The sequence below is a fragment of the Perognathus longimembris genome, chromosome 1, assembly GCF_023159225.1.
Source record: "Perognathus longimembris pacificus isolate PPM17 chromosome 1, ASM2315922v1, whole genome shotgun sequence".
NCBI classification, from domain to species: Eukaryota; Metazoa; Chordata; class Mammalia; order Rodentia; family Heteromyidae; genus Perognathus; species Perognathus longimembris.
Genome location: NC_063161.1, coordinates 132,903,285 through 132,916,473, shown reverse-complemented (window position 1 = coordinate 132,916,473; position 13,189 = coordinate 132,903,285). Strand labels below are relative to the sequence as shown.

The window sequence follows — 13,189 nt, the reverse complement described above, 5'->3', positions numbered from 1 at the left end:
CTGCCATTCTGCCCATGTGTATGGGATTAGACAGGGGTGTTCTCAAGACCATCATCTGGGATTACGACCCTCAAAGGAACATCTCAGAAATCAATATTCAGTGATGTCACGCTGCTAGTCAGAAACCAATGGGGCAAGCCATGACTTTTATGTCAGCACACATATCGATGCTCCCTCAGTGCTCACCTCCCAGCAACCAGAACCAGTCACAAAGCATTTACCAATGCGTTACTGATAAAGAGACATTCCCTCAGAGAAGGTATATGTTCCTTATATACTTGGGGTGACAGGTAGAAAGGCAACTAGTTGTGGCAGCAGTGTGGGCATAAAGTACAAAAGATCTGGGTGCAGCAGTGCGTTCCTACAATCCCAGTACTGGAGAGGGGGAGGAAGGATGATTACAAGTTCAAGGCCAGCCTGGGCAACATAGCAAGACCTCATTTTTAAAAACAAAAACAAATGAACAAATGGAAACAGTGAAAGGCTTTCATGACCAGTCTGGGAGGTCAGGCAGGGTACTGATGAGCAAAACTTGGTGGGGGAGAATGAGATACAGGCAGAGGGAATGGAATGGACAAGTTTTGAGAAAAATCCAAGTCTTTGGGCTGGGAATGTAGCTTAGTGGTACAGTGCTTGCCTAGCATGCATGAAGCCCTGGGTTCAATTCCTTAGTATCACATAAACAAAAAGCCGGAAGTGGAGCTGTGGCTCAAGTGGTAGAGTGCTAGCCTTGAGCAAAAGAATCTCAGGGACAGTGCCCAGCCCCTGAGTTCAAGCCCAGGACTGGCAAATAAATAAATACTGGAAAGAAAAGCAAGTCTTGTTTGACAGTATCAGTTGTCCCAGATGAACACGTGTAGGGTTCAGGGCCCAGATAAAGGCCTCTGTGGGTGGAGCTGAGTATGAAGAAGAGCAGAGCTGGGAATGGAGCTTGTAAAGGGCCTGGTCATGGGTCTAAATTGTTTGGGCAATGAGAAACCACTCAAGACTTGAGGTGAGAGCATACTTGTTTGCCTGGCTATTCCTGTAGCAATGCTGATATGCCAAAGACTCTGGGTCACATGCTTTGGGGGCCAGTTGCTTTGAGGTACACCACTACTTCAGGATAAGAGTTAAGGCAGAGAACTCAGTCTAACTGAAGAAGGGCCCTGTATCACAAGAAAGACATTACTGGCATAAGCAATGAAATTTCATCTTAGGACAATAAAGCCTAGAAATGACAAGGTAGTCAGTTTTTTACATTGATAAACATTTTTATTCTAATATTATAGTAATAATTCAAGTGCAATTTTCTTTGAAAAGTCAACTTTGTTAAAACAAAACTTGCTAAATATCTCTCATCAAACATAAGCATATTCTTTCCAATCTTCCACAACAGTCAGAGCCATGTAGCAGAAATAAGATTTTTTTTTAAAGCCTACTACATTTTATTATTGCTAAAAAAAATCTGAATTAGTTGTCAAGGTCCCAGACGCAGTGATTAATTAACTTTTGAAAGCTCTACCAGATACTGTGACATAAAATCATGAATCCAGGTATCAGTGTCTGGCAGCGACGTGTCTACTAGATAGACCACTACCTTCCGGTCCCAAGGGTTAGTGCTTTCAATAACCGTCTGTACCAGTGCCACCAGAGCTTTCTTCTCCACATGATTTCGAAACACCATCGAAGCCTCCTCAGACCACTGGCTGCACTTCACTCCTAGGAGAAAAACAGGGAAGGTGAGGGTTCAAAACACACCTTTCTTTGATTTATTTTTTTTTGCCAGTCCTACGGTTTGAACTCAGAACCTAGGCACTGTCCCTGAGCTTCTTTTTGCTCAAGGCTAGTACTCTACCATTTGAGCCACAGTGTCACTTTGGCTTTTTCTGAGTAGTTTATTGGAGATAAGAGTCTCACAGACTTTCCTGTCTGGGTTGGTTTCGAATCACAATCCTCAGATCTCAGCTTACTGTGCATGAGCCACCAGTGCCAGCTTTGATCCATTTTAAGGAGTAACTGTTTAGCATATTTCACAGTAGCTGTAGCATCCCAGGTTAGACCTGCCCTGTTTATGGTTTTTCTCTAAATTCATTCACTTCTGCAAGTCTTTACCTACCAACATGATTTTCTTTTGAGATGATGATGTATTATAAAGTGAGCTAATCAACTACTAATCAATTACTCTTGTTCCCCATACCAAACTACATGTAGCCTTAAACTAACAACTGAGATATCGGTGGGAGCACAAAACGTCAATCTCTATGACACTAGTGACATTCCTTCTTCAAGAATTTTTCCAGTGGAATAGTTTTTTTTTTAAGGATTGCTATATGATTTTTTAATAGTGTAATTTCAAAACCTATTCTAAACATCATGGAAAAGGCAGTGTGTTTAAGTGGCAAGACTTGGTTACTATCAGCCAGCTTTTCTTCCATTACGGGCTGTGACCTAGGGCAGATCAACTGCTCTCTTGGGCCTCCGTCTGTCTAGCAGAAAAGAAACTGGACCAGATGAATCTGAAGCTCTGGAATCTGCTAATCTCTGTAACTTTAGAACTTGAGAGATCAAGTCAGAGAATCCTGTTAAGATCTTAAACATGACCCCATTTTTGAGTGGGCAAGGAGTTGCCCAGTGTCCCTGGGGAATCCTTAAAACACTCTGATTCACACACAATTAGAGCATCTTGTGGATTCCCACTTAGGTTCTAGGGAATTCCCTGGATCTAGGAATATTCTCAGGCTGTGGTTGACAGTGAACGAAGTTTACCAATATGATGCCTCCAATAGCCACACCACACAGCAGGTTACTTCCATGAAACCCCCAGTCTACCTATGTCATCCTCTCTAGCAGATGCCTGAGCTGGTGTGAGAGACATTCACCACACCAAACATTCTTCCAGTTTTCCCTTTCAGGAGTCTGATGTTCAGAGAGACTCTTAACAAGCAAATCAGAAGAGGAAAGCAAGCTTGGCAGAGGTGAGCCTAAAGGAGAAACTCGGGTTGCAGATGGGCCCAACTTCAACACTACATCTCTAGGCATAAGTATGAAGACATTCATGCATTTGTGCTACATGTTTTGGCCTGGAAGGTGATGTTATACTCACATTATTATCTGATATACCTATTTAAAGCTGTGGAACATAAGCGGAAATAATGATGTGCATAGGTAAACACGTTAAAGGACTTGACTCCTGGGCTGAATAACATCATAACTATACTTCACCCACCTCCAGAAGGAAGTACAGAGTGCAGGAAGGAATGTGCTAGAAAGATAGTCCACGAGGCTGAAGGCTATGGGGTCTAGGCTGGAAAAGCACTCAGCTCTAGTCCAAGTATTACAGTAGTAGTACTTAAGCCTATTCTAGCAGAGGAATCCAAAGTAGAATGACTAGTGGTCACTTGAGTTGTTGCTATTGTTTTCTGTATCTGTGAGGTTTCTTTCAACATTACAATAACAAGTGTAAACAGCTAATTGTTTAATCGGAGGGAAATAACTGATTCAATGGAATGGCTTGCATCCATTAAAAATAATTACCTGAGTCAGAAGGTAAGGGGATGGCTTAGTGGCAGAATGCTAAGCTTAGTATGTGCATAAAGCCCTGAGTTCAATGCCCACTACTAGAGGAAGGAATAATAACTGACAAAACCATGAGCCACCCTCACCACCACCAAAATAAGGAAAAGAATGCTAAGTGAAGAAAAGCCGAATGCAATATAGTACCTGTACTGGGATATCACTGCAGTTTTAGAAATTTACTCAGGCATGCAAACAAAGGACAGGAAGGTATAGGAAGATTCCACAGAAATTACCTGCAAGCTGGGCAGTGACTGCTTGGAAGGGCAATTTCCTGAACACGTCCACTAGGGGCTGTACTTTCCTTATGTTGACTAGCTCGTGCTTGCCATAGTCCAACTCGTACACGGACACCAGTCCATTGGTCAGAATTCCTTTTAAAAGCACCCTGTGCCACCTAGATGTGCATTGAATTAAATAGAGAAAACATACAAAGTCAATGCCTATTTTAAGGACAAATAAATCTTTTCTGACAAATACAAGAACTGGCTATCAAATATAAAACTACATTGTTGGGGCTGGGAATATGGCCTAGTGGCAAGAGTGCTTGCCTTGTATACATGAAGGCCAGGGTTCGATTCCCCAGCACCACATATATAGAAAACGGCCAGAAGTGGCGCTGTGGCTCAAGTAGCAGAGTGCTAGCCTTGAGCAAAAAGAAGCCAGGGACAGTGCTCAGGCCCTGAGTCCAAGGCCCAGGACTGGCAAAAGCCAAAACTATATTGTTAGAGAAGTTTTTGTTTTGTTTTGTTTTTTAAAGCAACTGTTACTAGTTGTTCTCTTCCCCCCCACAATGGCCACTACTCTCTACTGGCCACTGGCTCATCTAGTAGAATCTGCTCATTCAAGAGACTTATGGGCCTCGAGGAGCATGAAAGATACTGCTATATACAGCCATTCTTAAAAACAAGGCACACTGTGGGGGGGATAATCAGGCCTGGATCCCTTTACTCCTGGGAGATAGTCATATCCACAGTACTTAGGATTCTGAGTATCAGCAAGCACTCAGTCTTTATTGAAACACTGGAGAGAGAGATGCAAGTGGGATGAGCTGGAGTTAAAGGAGAGCCTGAGATAAGAGCAAGGACAATGGAAGAGGAAATGGTGGGCAGAAATAAAGTTAGACTGGCATAGGCAGGTTAGTGATCAGCAAAGTTTTGAACAAAAGAATGACCATTTAATTTGTTTTTGCCAGTCCTGGGGCTTGAACTCAGGGCCTGAGCACTGTCTCTGGCTTCTTTTTGCTCAAGGCTAGCACTCTGCCACTTGAGCCACAGCGCCACTTCTGGCCATTTTTTGTATATGTGGTGCTGGGGAATTGAACCCAGGGCTTCATGTATAGGAGGCAAGCACTCTTTGCCACTAGGCCAAATCCCCAGCCCAAGAATATTGTTAACATGAGAAAAAGTTTGATGCATTAAGGTTAATTTATGAAGAGCCACTCTAAAGTCCTACAGTGTCACTAGCATGATCAGAAAAGATTACATTAAGCAAATGAAGGCTGGTCATTTACAACTCAAAGCCAAAGGAGCAAAGCCCTGAATGGCATGGCCCAGAGAGCACTGCAGGTGGCAGGCCCAGTCATTCTCTGTAGCAGGTTTACGAGCCAGGACTGCAGTGGCACACACTGCCAGGCTAGGACTGACTAGGTAGAGGACATCTATGTGGCTGTTAAGGGTGAGCTGCAGTAAGAAACCTACAAAAAAAAAAAAAAAAAAGGAGGCCAACTTTAAACTTTATATGTAGAGAATCCAGAAACCTTCAGATAGGAAGGCCCAAAGTACAAGGAATAACACATGAATCCCAGAGACGACAGAGAAAGAGGTCATAAGTGCCTGAGCTCTGAGGGACCATTGTCCAGCAATGTCTCCTTGGGCTCTTTATTTCTCTTCTCTTGAGCTCCAGTTACCTCATGTGGTATTTGTTTTGAACTCACTTACATAAATACTATATGAGAGAGGCCTAGCACATTACAAGGCACTTAGCAAACGGTAGCCATCATCTGGAAGATAAGCTGAACTTCAGACCAAAATGGAGGGGACTTTTCACATGCAGAAAGGCCAGATTGGTACACATTGCTAGTTGGTCTATGTGGGAAAAAAAAAAGCAACAAAAGCATGGAAGGCCAGATACAGTGGCTTACATACATAATCACAGTTATACTGAAAGCAAAAAGTTGAGACCTCCATCTCAACAAATAAAGTCAGGCATGAGGCTGTATGTTGGTGGTCCCAGGTACTTAGGAGGCCTAAGTAGGAGGATTATGGTCTGAGGATGAGATCATATCTGAAAAATAACTTTAAAAAAAAGTGGGGCTGGGGATGTGGCTCAAGTGATATCCTAGCAGGTGCAAGGTGCTGAGTCCAAACCCCAGTACTGGCAAAAAGAATCGGTTTCCACCAATAGCATTGTCTTTAAAATTGCATGGGGGCGGGGGGGGGCGGGACTCGGAATATGGCCTAATGGCAAGAGTGCTCTGCTCATATACATGAAGCTGAAGGTTTGATTCCTCAGCACCACATATATAGAAAGGGCCATAAGTGGCACTGTGGCTCAAGTTGGCAGAGTGCTAGCCTTGATCAAAAAGAAGCCAGGGATAATGCTCAGGCCCTGAGTCCAAGCTCCAGGACTGCCAAAAAAAAAAAAACCAAAAAAAAAGAAAACTTTGGGGCTAGGAATATGGCCTAGTGGCAAAAGTGCTTGCCTCGTATACATGAAGCCCTGGGTTTGATTCCTCAGCACCACATATATAAAAAAAGCCAGAAGTGGCGCTGTGGCTCAAGTGGTAGAGTGCTAGCGTTGAGCAAAAAAGAATCCAGGGACAGTGCTCAGGCCCTGAGTTCAAGGCCCAGGACTGGCAAAAAAAAAGAGGGATTTTTAAAATTGAAAAGGGGGTTGGGAATATGGCCTAGTGGCAAGAGTGCTTGCCTTGTATACATGAAGCCCTAGGTTCAATTCCCCAGCACCACATAGATAGAAAACGGGGGGCTGGGGATATGGCCTAGTGGCAAGAGTGCTTGCCTCCTATACATGAGGCCCTGGGTTCAATTCCCCAGCACCATGTATACAGAAAACGGCCAGAAGTGGTGCTGTGGCTCAAGTGGCAGAGTGCTACCCTTGAATAAAAAGAAGCCAGGGACAGTGCTCAGGCCCAGAGTTCAAGCCCCAGGACTGACAAAAAAAAAATAGGGCTGGGGATATGGCCTAGTGGCAAGAGTGCCTGCCTCATATACATGAGGCCCTGGGTTCGATTCCCCAGCACCACATATACAGAAAATGGCCAGAAGTGGTGCTGTGGCTCAAGTGGCAGAGTGGCCACTTTTGCTCAAGTGGCCTTGAGCAAAAAGAAGCCAGGGACAGTGCTCAGGCCCTGAGTCCAAGGTCCAGGACTGGCAAAAAAAAAAAAAATAGTTCTGGGGTAGGGCTGTTCAGACCTATGAAAAGTAGATGGTCAATCAAGGACCCTACTTCATTGGCTCTAGGATTGAGTAGGCCCTCCCTACCACTAATCATCATTAGTTTGCTCTCTGATGATAGTTAACATGATAAGTTTGCTTTATAATTAAATTACCCTACAAAGAGCTCTGACTGAGAAAAATTTATAACTGAGTTATACAAAATGATTGTAAATAACAAGTCATAATGACATAATAAAAATGATTTTTAAGGATGAAAATCTTTAGACTTGTATGCTTGTCAAAATGAGCTCTTGTGCTTTTCATATTTCAGAGTTAAAAGTTAGAATTGATTTCTCCCGTGAAAATGACTATTTTATATGCCTGTTTGCTGCTTAAAGGATGAAAGCAATCATGTAAAAAAAAAAAAGCAGTTTGCTTAAAACTGAATTTTGGGATCTGTATAGGTTTCTATGGGAAGAAAACACAGATCTTTAAGCCTAACATTCACAAACAAGCTTGTTTACTAGACTCTGGCATGGCGACAAGACAGTGGCTGTGTCATCTCCCAGAACTTTATGGCATGAGTACAGATCAAAGAGTAGATTTAGAGGGCACATCCATTGGGGAGGATGGCATGAATACAAATTTGCCACTGAGAGAAAGCAGATGCAAATGCCAAACAAATGTAAGAAGTGAGGTTCTAGAAGCCCAAGGCTAAAGAGCAATGAGGTAACGTACTGTCACTCCCATACTGCTGCTACAATAAACTGGGGCACAGTTGCTAATAAGCAATGGACAACCTGTGTGGGGCATCTTATCCTCTTTCAACACATTAACTTCTCTCCTGAGGAGGAATCCATGCATCAATAAATGATTAGGGATGTAAATTAAGCTTGTTTATACAGGGAAAGACCTGTGAGAAAAATTCTACATAACAAAAGAGAATAATAATGATTTCTCCATATGGCAGATTATATGACATATTAATCCATGACACCCATATGACATTCAGATGTTAAAAATGATTCTTTTCCGGGTGTGGCTTGGCGGTAGAGTACTTGCTTTACATGTATGAAGCCCTGTGTTCGATTCCTCAGCACCACATAAGCAGAAAAAGCCAGAAGTGGCACTGTGCCTCAATAGGTAGAGTTCTAGCCTTGAGCAAAAAGAAGCCAGAGACAGTGCCCAGGCCCTGAGTCCCAAGCCCCAGGACTGGCAAAGAAAAAAAAAATTTTTTTTTTCCATGTGGTGAAACATGCAATAATGTTCATGGCATACTGTCAGGGGTGAAAAGCAAGTTCAACTTCACATATGACAATAATATAGCAAGTACATATAAATATGCATACAAACAGCCTAGGAGAAACACACAAGTAGTTTAACAAGCACTATGTTTGGGTAGCTGACTTTAGTTTCTTGTACTTTTCAATTTTCTTCAATGTATATTAAAAATGAGTTAATAAAATGAATTGTTTTCTGAATATGAAATATTTTTCTAATAGAAAAAGGGAGAAAGAATTTAAATGTAGAATCTTAGGTGTAAAATTTGGTTTGAGCAGGAATACTAGACTTGTAGATAAATATTGTCACTTATTTAAAAACCCCTGTTGACTCTATACTAACCATTTCTGTTCTAGGGTTCAGAGGCGCCTCCCCCCAAAAACCAAGATGAGAGCCCTTGGTATCTTCTGCACGTTTCTGGCTCTGTCCCAGGACTTACTTATTTTCTACTTTTGCAGCATACACTTGGTCTTTCTCTACTGCTACATGGCGCTCTTCAGACATGCTGTAATACAGAATCATTTCTTCCATAAGAACTTCCAGCTTATGAATCTCCTGCCAAGGCTGGATGACAAAGTGGCCTGGGTGACAGGCCACGGGCACATATACATCCATGTGTTCCCCAGGCTTTGACAAGTGGACAGGAGGTGGCAGTTCCTCCATGGAGAAAGGGCTGGTGTGGTCTACCACAGACTTTTTGATGATTTCTGGGAAGCTCTTTCTGAAATTCTCTCCAGTGCTGCCTGACAGGGGGGTGCCACCCAACACAGGGGTACCACCCAACACCGGCATGTTGACTGACACAGGCATGTTTCCCAACACAGGAGTGTTGTTAGAAATGGGTGTACTGCTGGGTATATTGCCCGACATGGATATGCTGCCAGGAGAGCTGACTGGACTGGACACAGCACTCAGAAACACATCCTTCTGATGCTTCCACAGGTCTGCATTTGTAATCTGGCGATTAATACTGCGATGTGGGTCGGGGAAGTTCTTTGGAGTAAATAAATACACATAGGCAACCCCCTTGGTGTCATCCACTTTGGTGACCTTTGGAAAACAAAAAAGGAAATTAAAGGCAATCCATTGGATTCTGAGAAGCAGTCATTAACTTTAAGTATTGAGATCCAATAGTTTACAAAAAATACTTGCCAAAATTCATTTTAAGTAAGCAAAGATGAGTTATCATAGCCTAGCAATAATCTGACTCAAGTCAAAACAGTTCTACAGCGAAATAGCCATCTTGTGGAAATGAAAACTCTGAGGAACCTTGGAATTTGCTAGAGATGTTATCATCACCACTGACAGAAGGAAGTGGGTCTATATAACAAGGCAGAATCTTTAATGACAATCCAAAATATTACAAATTGGAGTTATAATGAGTGGCCACGTGCTCACCAGCCAGTTTCAGCAATAAAAATGACTGCAAAGATGGCAGCATGTTTCAACAAGCCTCTTGCTTCAAGCTACAGAGCCCACAGAAAGGGGGACTGACATCTCCACTTGGAAACTGCTGGTCCACATTTCTTGTGTGGGGCTAAAATACATCCTCAACCCTCACTCTTCCCCAGTTATAACCATACAGAGAAAGAAAGGGCAAGAAAGCTCCAGTGAAAAAGCATGACAGTTTTGCACCTTTGCCCAGGAGGCCAACTATCTGCCCACCTTTGCTCTATCTCTGGAGCAGAGTACCAAACCCCAGTACTGCAATCCCACTGCCATGTGTCCCAAAGACTAAGTGTCTGCTAATGACTCTCATCCATTCCCTTGGTTTATCTTAAGAAAGATGAAAGTGGATATATCTAACTGGTATCAAGGACACAGACAGGAAGAGAGAAGACACTATTGAGACAATCTATCTAAAACAATTTCCTTAATTTTAATTTTATTTAAATGTATTCTTTGAAGTATTGGGATACTGGCTATTAGTTTATCTTGATATATGTGAAGTATTATGTTCAAAAGTAATTAGAAGCATTTTTGAATATCTAATTCCCCTTTAAAGGGTTTAAAAGTAATTCAGGAAATAGAGGAAAACTTTTTAAGTAAGATTCAAACCATAAAATAACTATATATGGATATATATCTCTTTAATAAAAAATGTGAGGGCTGGGAATATAGCCTAGTGATAAGAGTGCTTGCCTCATATACATGAAGACTTGGGTTCGATTCCTTAGCACCAAATATATAGAAAAAGCCAGAAGGGGCACTGTGGCTCAAGTGGTAGAGTGCTAGTCTTGAGCAAAAAGAAGCCAGGGACAGTGCTCAGGCCGTGACTTTGAGCCCCAGGACTGGCAAAAAAAAAGTGTCTATTGTGAAAACATACATTTATTATAGTAGTATAAAATGCTTTCACAAAAACTCTGAGTCCCCCACTCCCCAGCTCCAGTTCCTCTTCTAGACATACCAGAATCAGCACGATAACTCACCTTAATGCTACAGTCTGAGCAGTTCAAAACAGAATCTCTTAGCCAAAGCACAGCATCTGGAGTCCACATGCCAATTGATTTCGGAAGATCAGCTAAGCAGCACTTTATAGCCTGAGAGCAAACACAATAGGAAAACAAACATGCCTTCTTGAAATAACTTGTTAATACTGTATTTTCCTACATGTCAGATGATCTCAACATAGAAAGCAAACAATATCTGGTAACAGCCATAATGACTCTTTGTTTAGGGCTGTGTTCTTGTGTGTATTTATGTCACCACAGTGGCCTTTACTCTTCTTTTGAGCCAGTTTATTTTTTAAAGTAAAAAGATGGATTTATTGGGGAAGTAAAAAGTATACTGACCAGCCAGGGTCTCAGCCCAGACTCCCAGAGCTGGGACCGCGCGCCCTGGGCTATGCTTGGGTGGGGTTATAAAGGCAAATACCATATGGTCAAGCTTGCCACACGCAGGTGGCCAATGAGGTTACAACACTTACAGAGCATGCTAGGTCACTCACAGGTGGCCAATGGAGTTACAGTCTGTCTTATAGTAACTGTTTGAACCAACCTATCATTTTAGTTGGACTTGGCGCACTGATTTGGCGGGGCTCACATGATGCAGGCAGATACGCCTACTCATGGGAGGGCACAGGTTTAACCTTGAGCATTCCACTACTCAGGTGGTCAAGCAGTTTACACAATCTTTTTTTTTCCTGGTTTAATAAGGGCTTATTTATTTTTTTGAGAAAAAAAGGTCCCAAACATCAGGCTGTTCACAAAAATAACCCACAGTATCAACTTTAGAAAAAAAATATTAAGACTATTACATTAATTTTCTAAAGGCTGCATCTGACATGCCAACTCTGTTCACAAAAATACACTGTTACATTGTGTTTAACTGCCCCACACAGCACTCTCATGTGGGGTATGACAAACATATTTCTGACTTAAAGCTGCTATCCAGTGCTACAACTAAATGCGTGAGATTGCCTTTGCAGTTAGGGAAGCAACTACTAAAACCTTGTATGAATGGAGAGAACTGTACTCCCTACATAACGAGATTATTTTGGAGACAGTTGATAAAAACTATACATCCTTTTTATTGTTAAGTCATAAAGAGGTATCAAAATTAAAAGCAAAAATTACAGGGTAAGACTTAACAAAATTACCAGGAGCATCAAAGGAAGCAAAAAATGGAACTAGGCACAGGGCAATATGAATTAATGAACATGGGAAAGATGAGAATAAGGAGAATAGTGAGCATGTGCTGAAGATACTAGGGGAGAGGAACTGGTGAAATTTTGATCTTAAGACATGCGCCTAGGTAAAGAAACAATGGGATAGGATCCCTAAGCCCCACTATGTGCTTAAGAGTCATCCTCGCCATTGGCGCTGTCTCTGTCATCCTCTCCTTCCTCAGCCTCTTTTTCATCATCCTTGATCAACTCCAGCTGGTCTTTCCCCCGATCTTTATTATCATCATCATCCAGTAGGTCCCCCTCCTCAGCAGAATCATCTGCACACCCCTCAGACTCCATCTTGACATTAGTCTCATCTTTCTTCAGGGAGCTGCTGCTCTGTTTTTCTGACTTATCATTCTTCACCTCTACTGTCGATGATAAGGACAGGTCTGCTTGTTTGCTCTGTTCCTTTTCAATTTTTTCCAGGCTGTCCAGTAAAGAATCCACTTTTTGTTTAATCTGAGTAAGTTCCTTCTTAATGGCTTGAAGGTCATCTCCTTTCAACTTTCCAGAATTGAAGCCACTTTTGCCCAGGTGTTTCCTGACACGCGCTGATGTTTAGAGGGTACTACAGCCCAAGCAATGGGAGGCAGCGGAGGCACGCATGCTAGGTAACTGTACTTCCTGTCATAATAATCTCATTGAAAGTCATAGTCCAAGTCAAACAAGGAGCTGAGTAGAGGGGACGGAGAAGGGTGTTCTGGTACTGATCCGTACGTCTCCGCTGCAGATCGTTTCACACCTGCTTTTCCTCAATTCTCTTTTTGCTCTGCAGCCAGATTAATATCTAAAACCTGGCCAGCAATCATTCTGCCATCCTCTCCTGCGACAGCAGCCCGAGCATTTCTCTCATTAACATACTGCACAAAGGCAAAGCCCTTATGAACAGGGTAGCCCACAATTTTGCCATACTTTGAGAAGACTGCTTCCACATCAGATTTCTTGACCACAAGTGTATTGAGATTCCCAATGAATACACGGGAATTCATGGAACGAGGATCTGTCTGTCTTGTTGGTAACATTGCTAGCCATTGTGTTTGATAGTCTGACTCCTCACAGAGCTGAAAAACTGAAGGCGGGAGGGAAAAGAGATTCTACTCAAATCTCCTACTCCCAGGTTCTGTGAGAAGTTGACTGCTGCTTGAGGTCGACAACGAGGGAACAACTGTCTACTCTTCGTCTCTTCACAACATCAGTTTACACAATCTTATCACAGTGAAGAGGAACTTCCCTGGATAGGGCAGGGAGATCTTAGTAAGATGGAGTTGGCTTCTGCTCTCTTTAA

The 13,189-nt window shown here is 42.5% G+C and overlaps 1 protein-coding gene and 1 pseudogene across 5 annotated transcripts in view; both read right to left on the bottom strand.

Annotated features, from left to right (window-relative positions):
- Nucleotides 1-1,240: 1,240 nt before the first annotated feature.
- Nucleotides 1,241-13,189, bottom strand: part of Tdrd7 (tudor domain containing 7) — a 58,732-nt gene continuing 46,783 nt past the window's right edge. For all 5 annotated transcript variants that reach the window (XM_048337538.1, XM_048337466.1, XM_048337566.1 and 2 more), the window contains 4 exons: nucleotides 10,664-10,774; nucleotides 8,674-9,284; nucleotides 3,792-3,952; nucleotides 1,241-1,701 (listed from right to left, as the gene is read on the bottom strand). In XM_048337538.1, the coding sequence (XP_048193495.1) occupies nucleotides 1,481-1,701; nucleotides 3,792-3,952; nucleotides 8,674-9,284; nucleotides 10,664-10,774 (1,104 nt within the window). In that variant the 3' untranslated portion in view covers nucleotides 1,241-1,480. The remainder of the gene's footprint in view (nucleotides 1,702-3,791; nucleotides 3,953-8,673; nucleotides 9,285-10,663; nucleotides 10,775-13,189) is intronic.
- On the bottom strand, nucleotides 11,727-13,068 carry LOC125345594 (annotated as a pseudogene).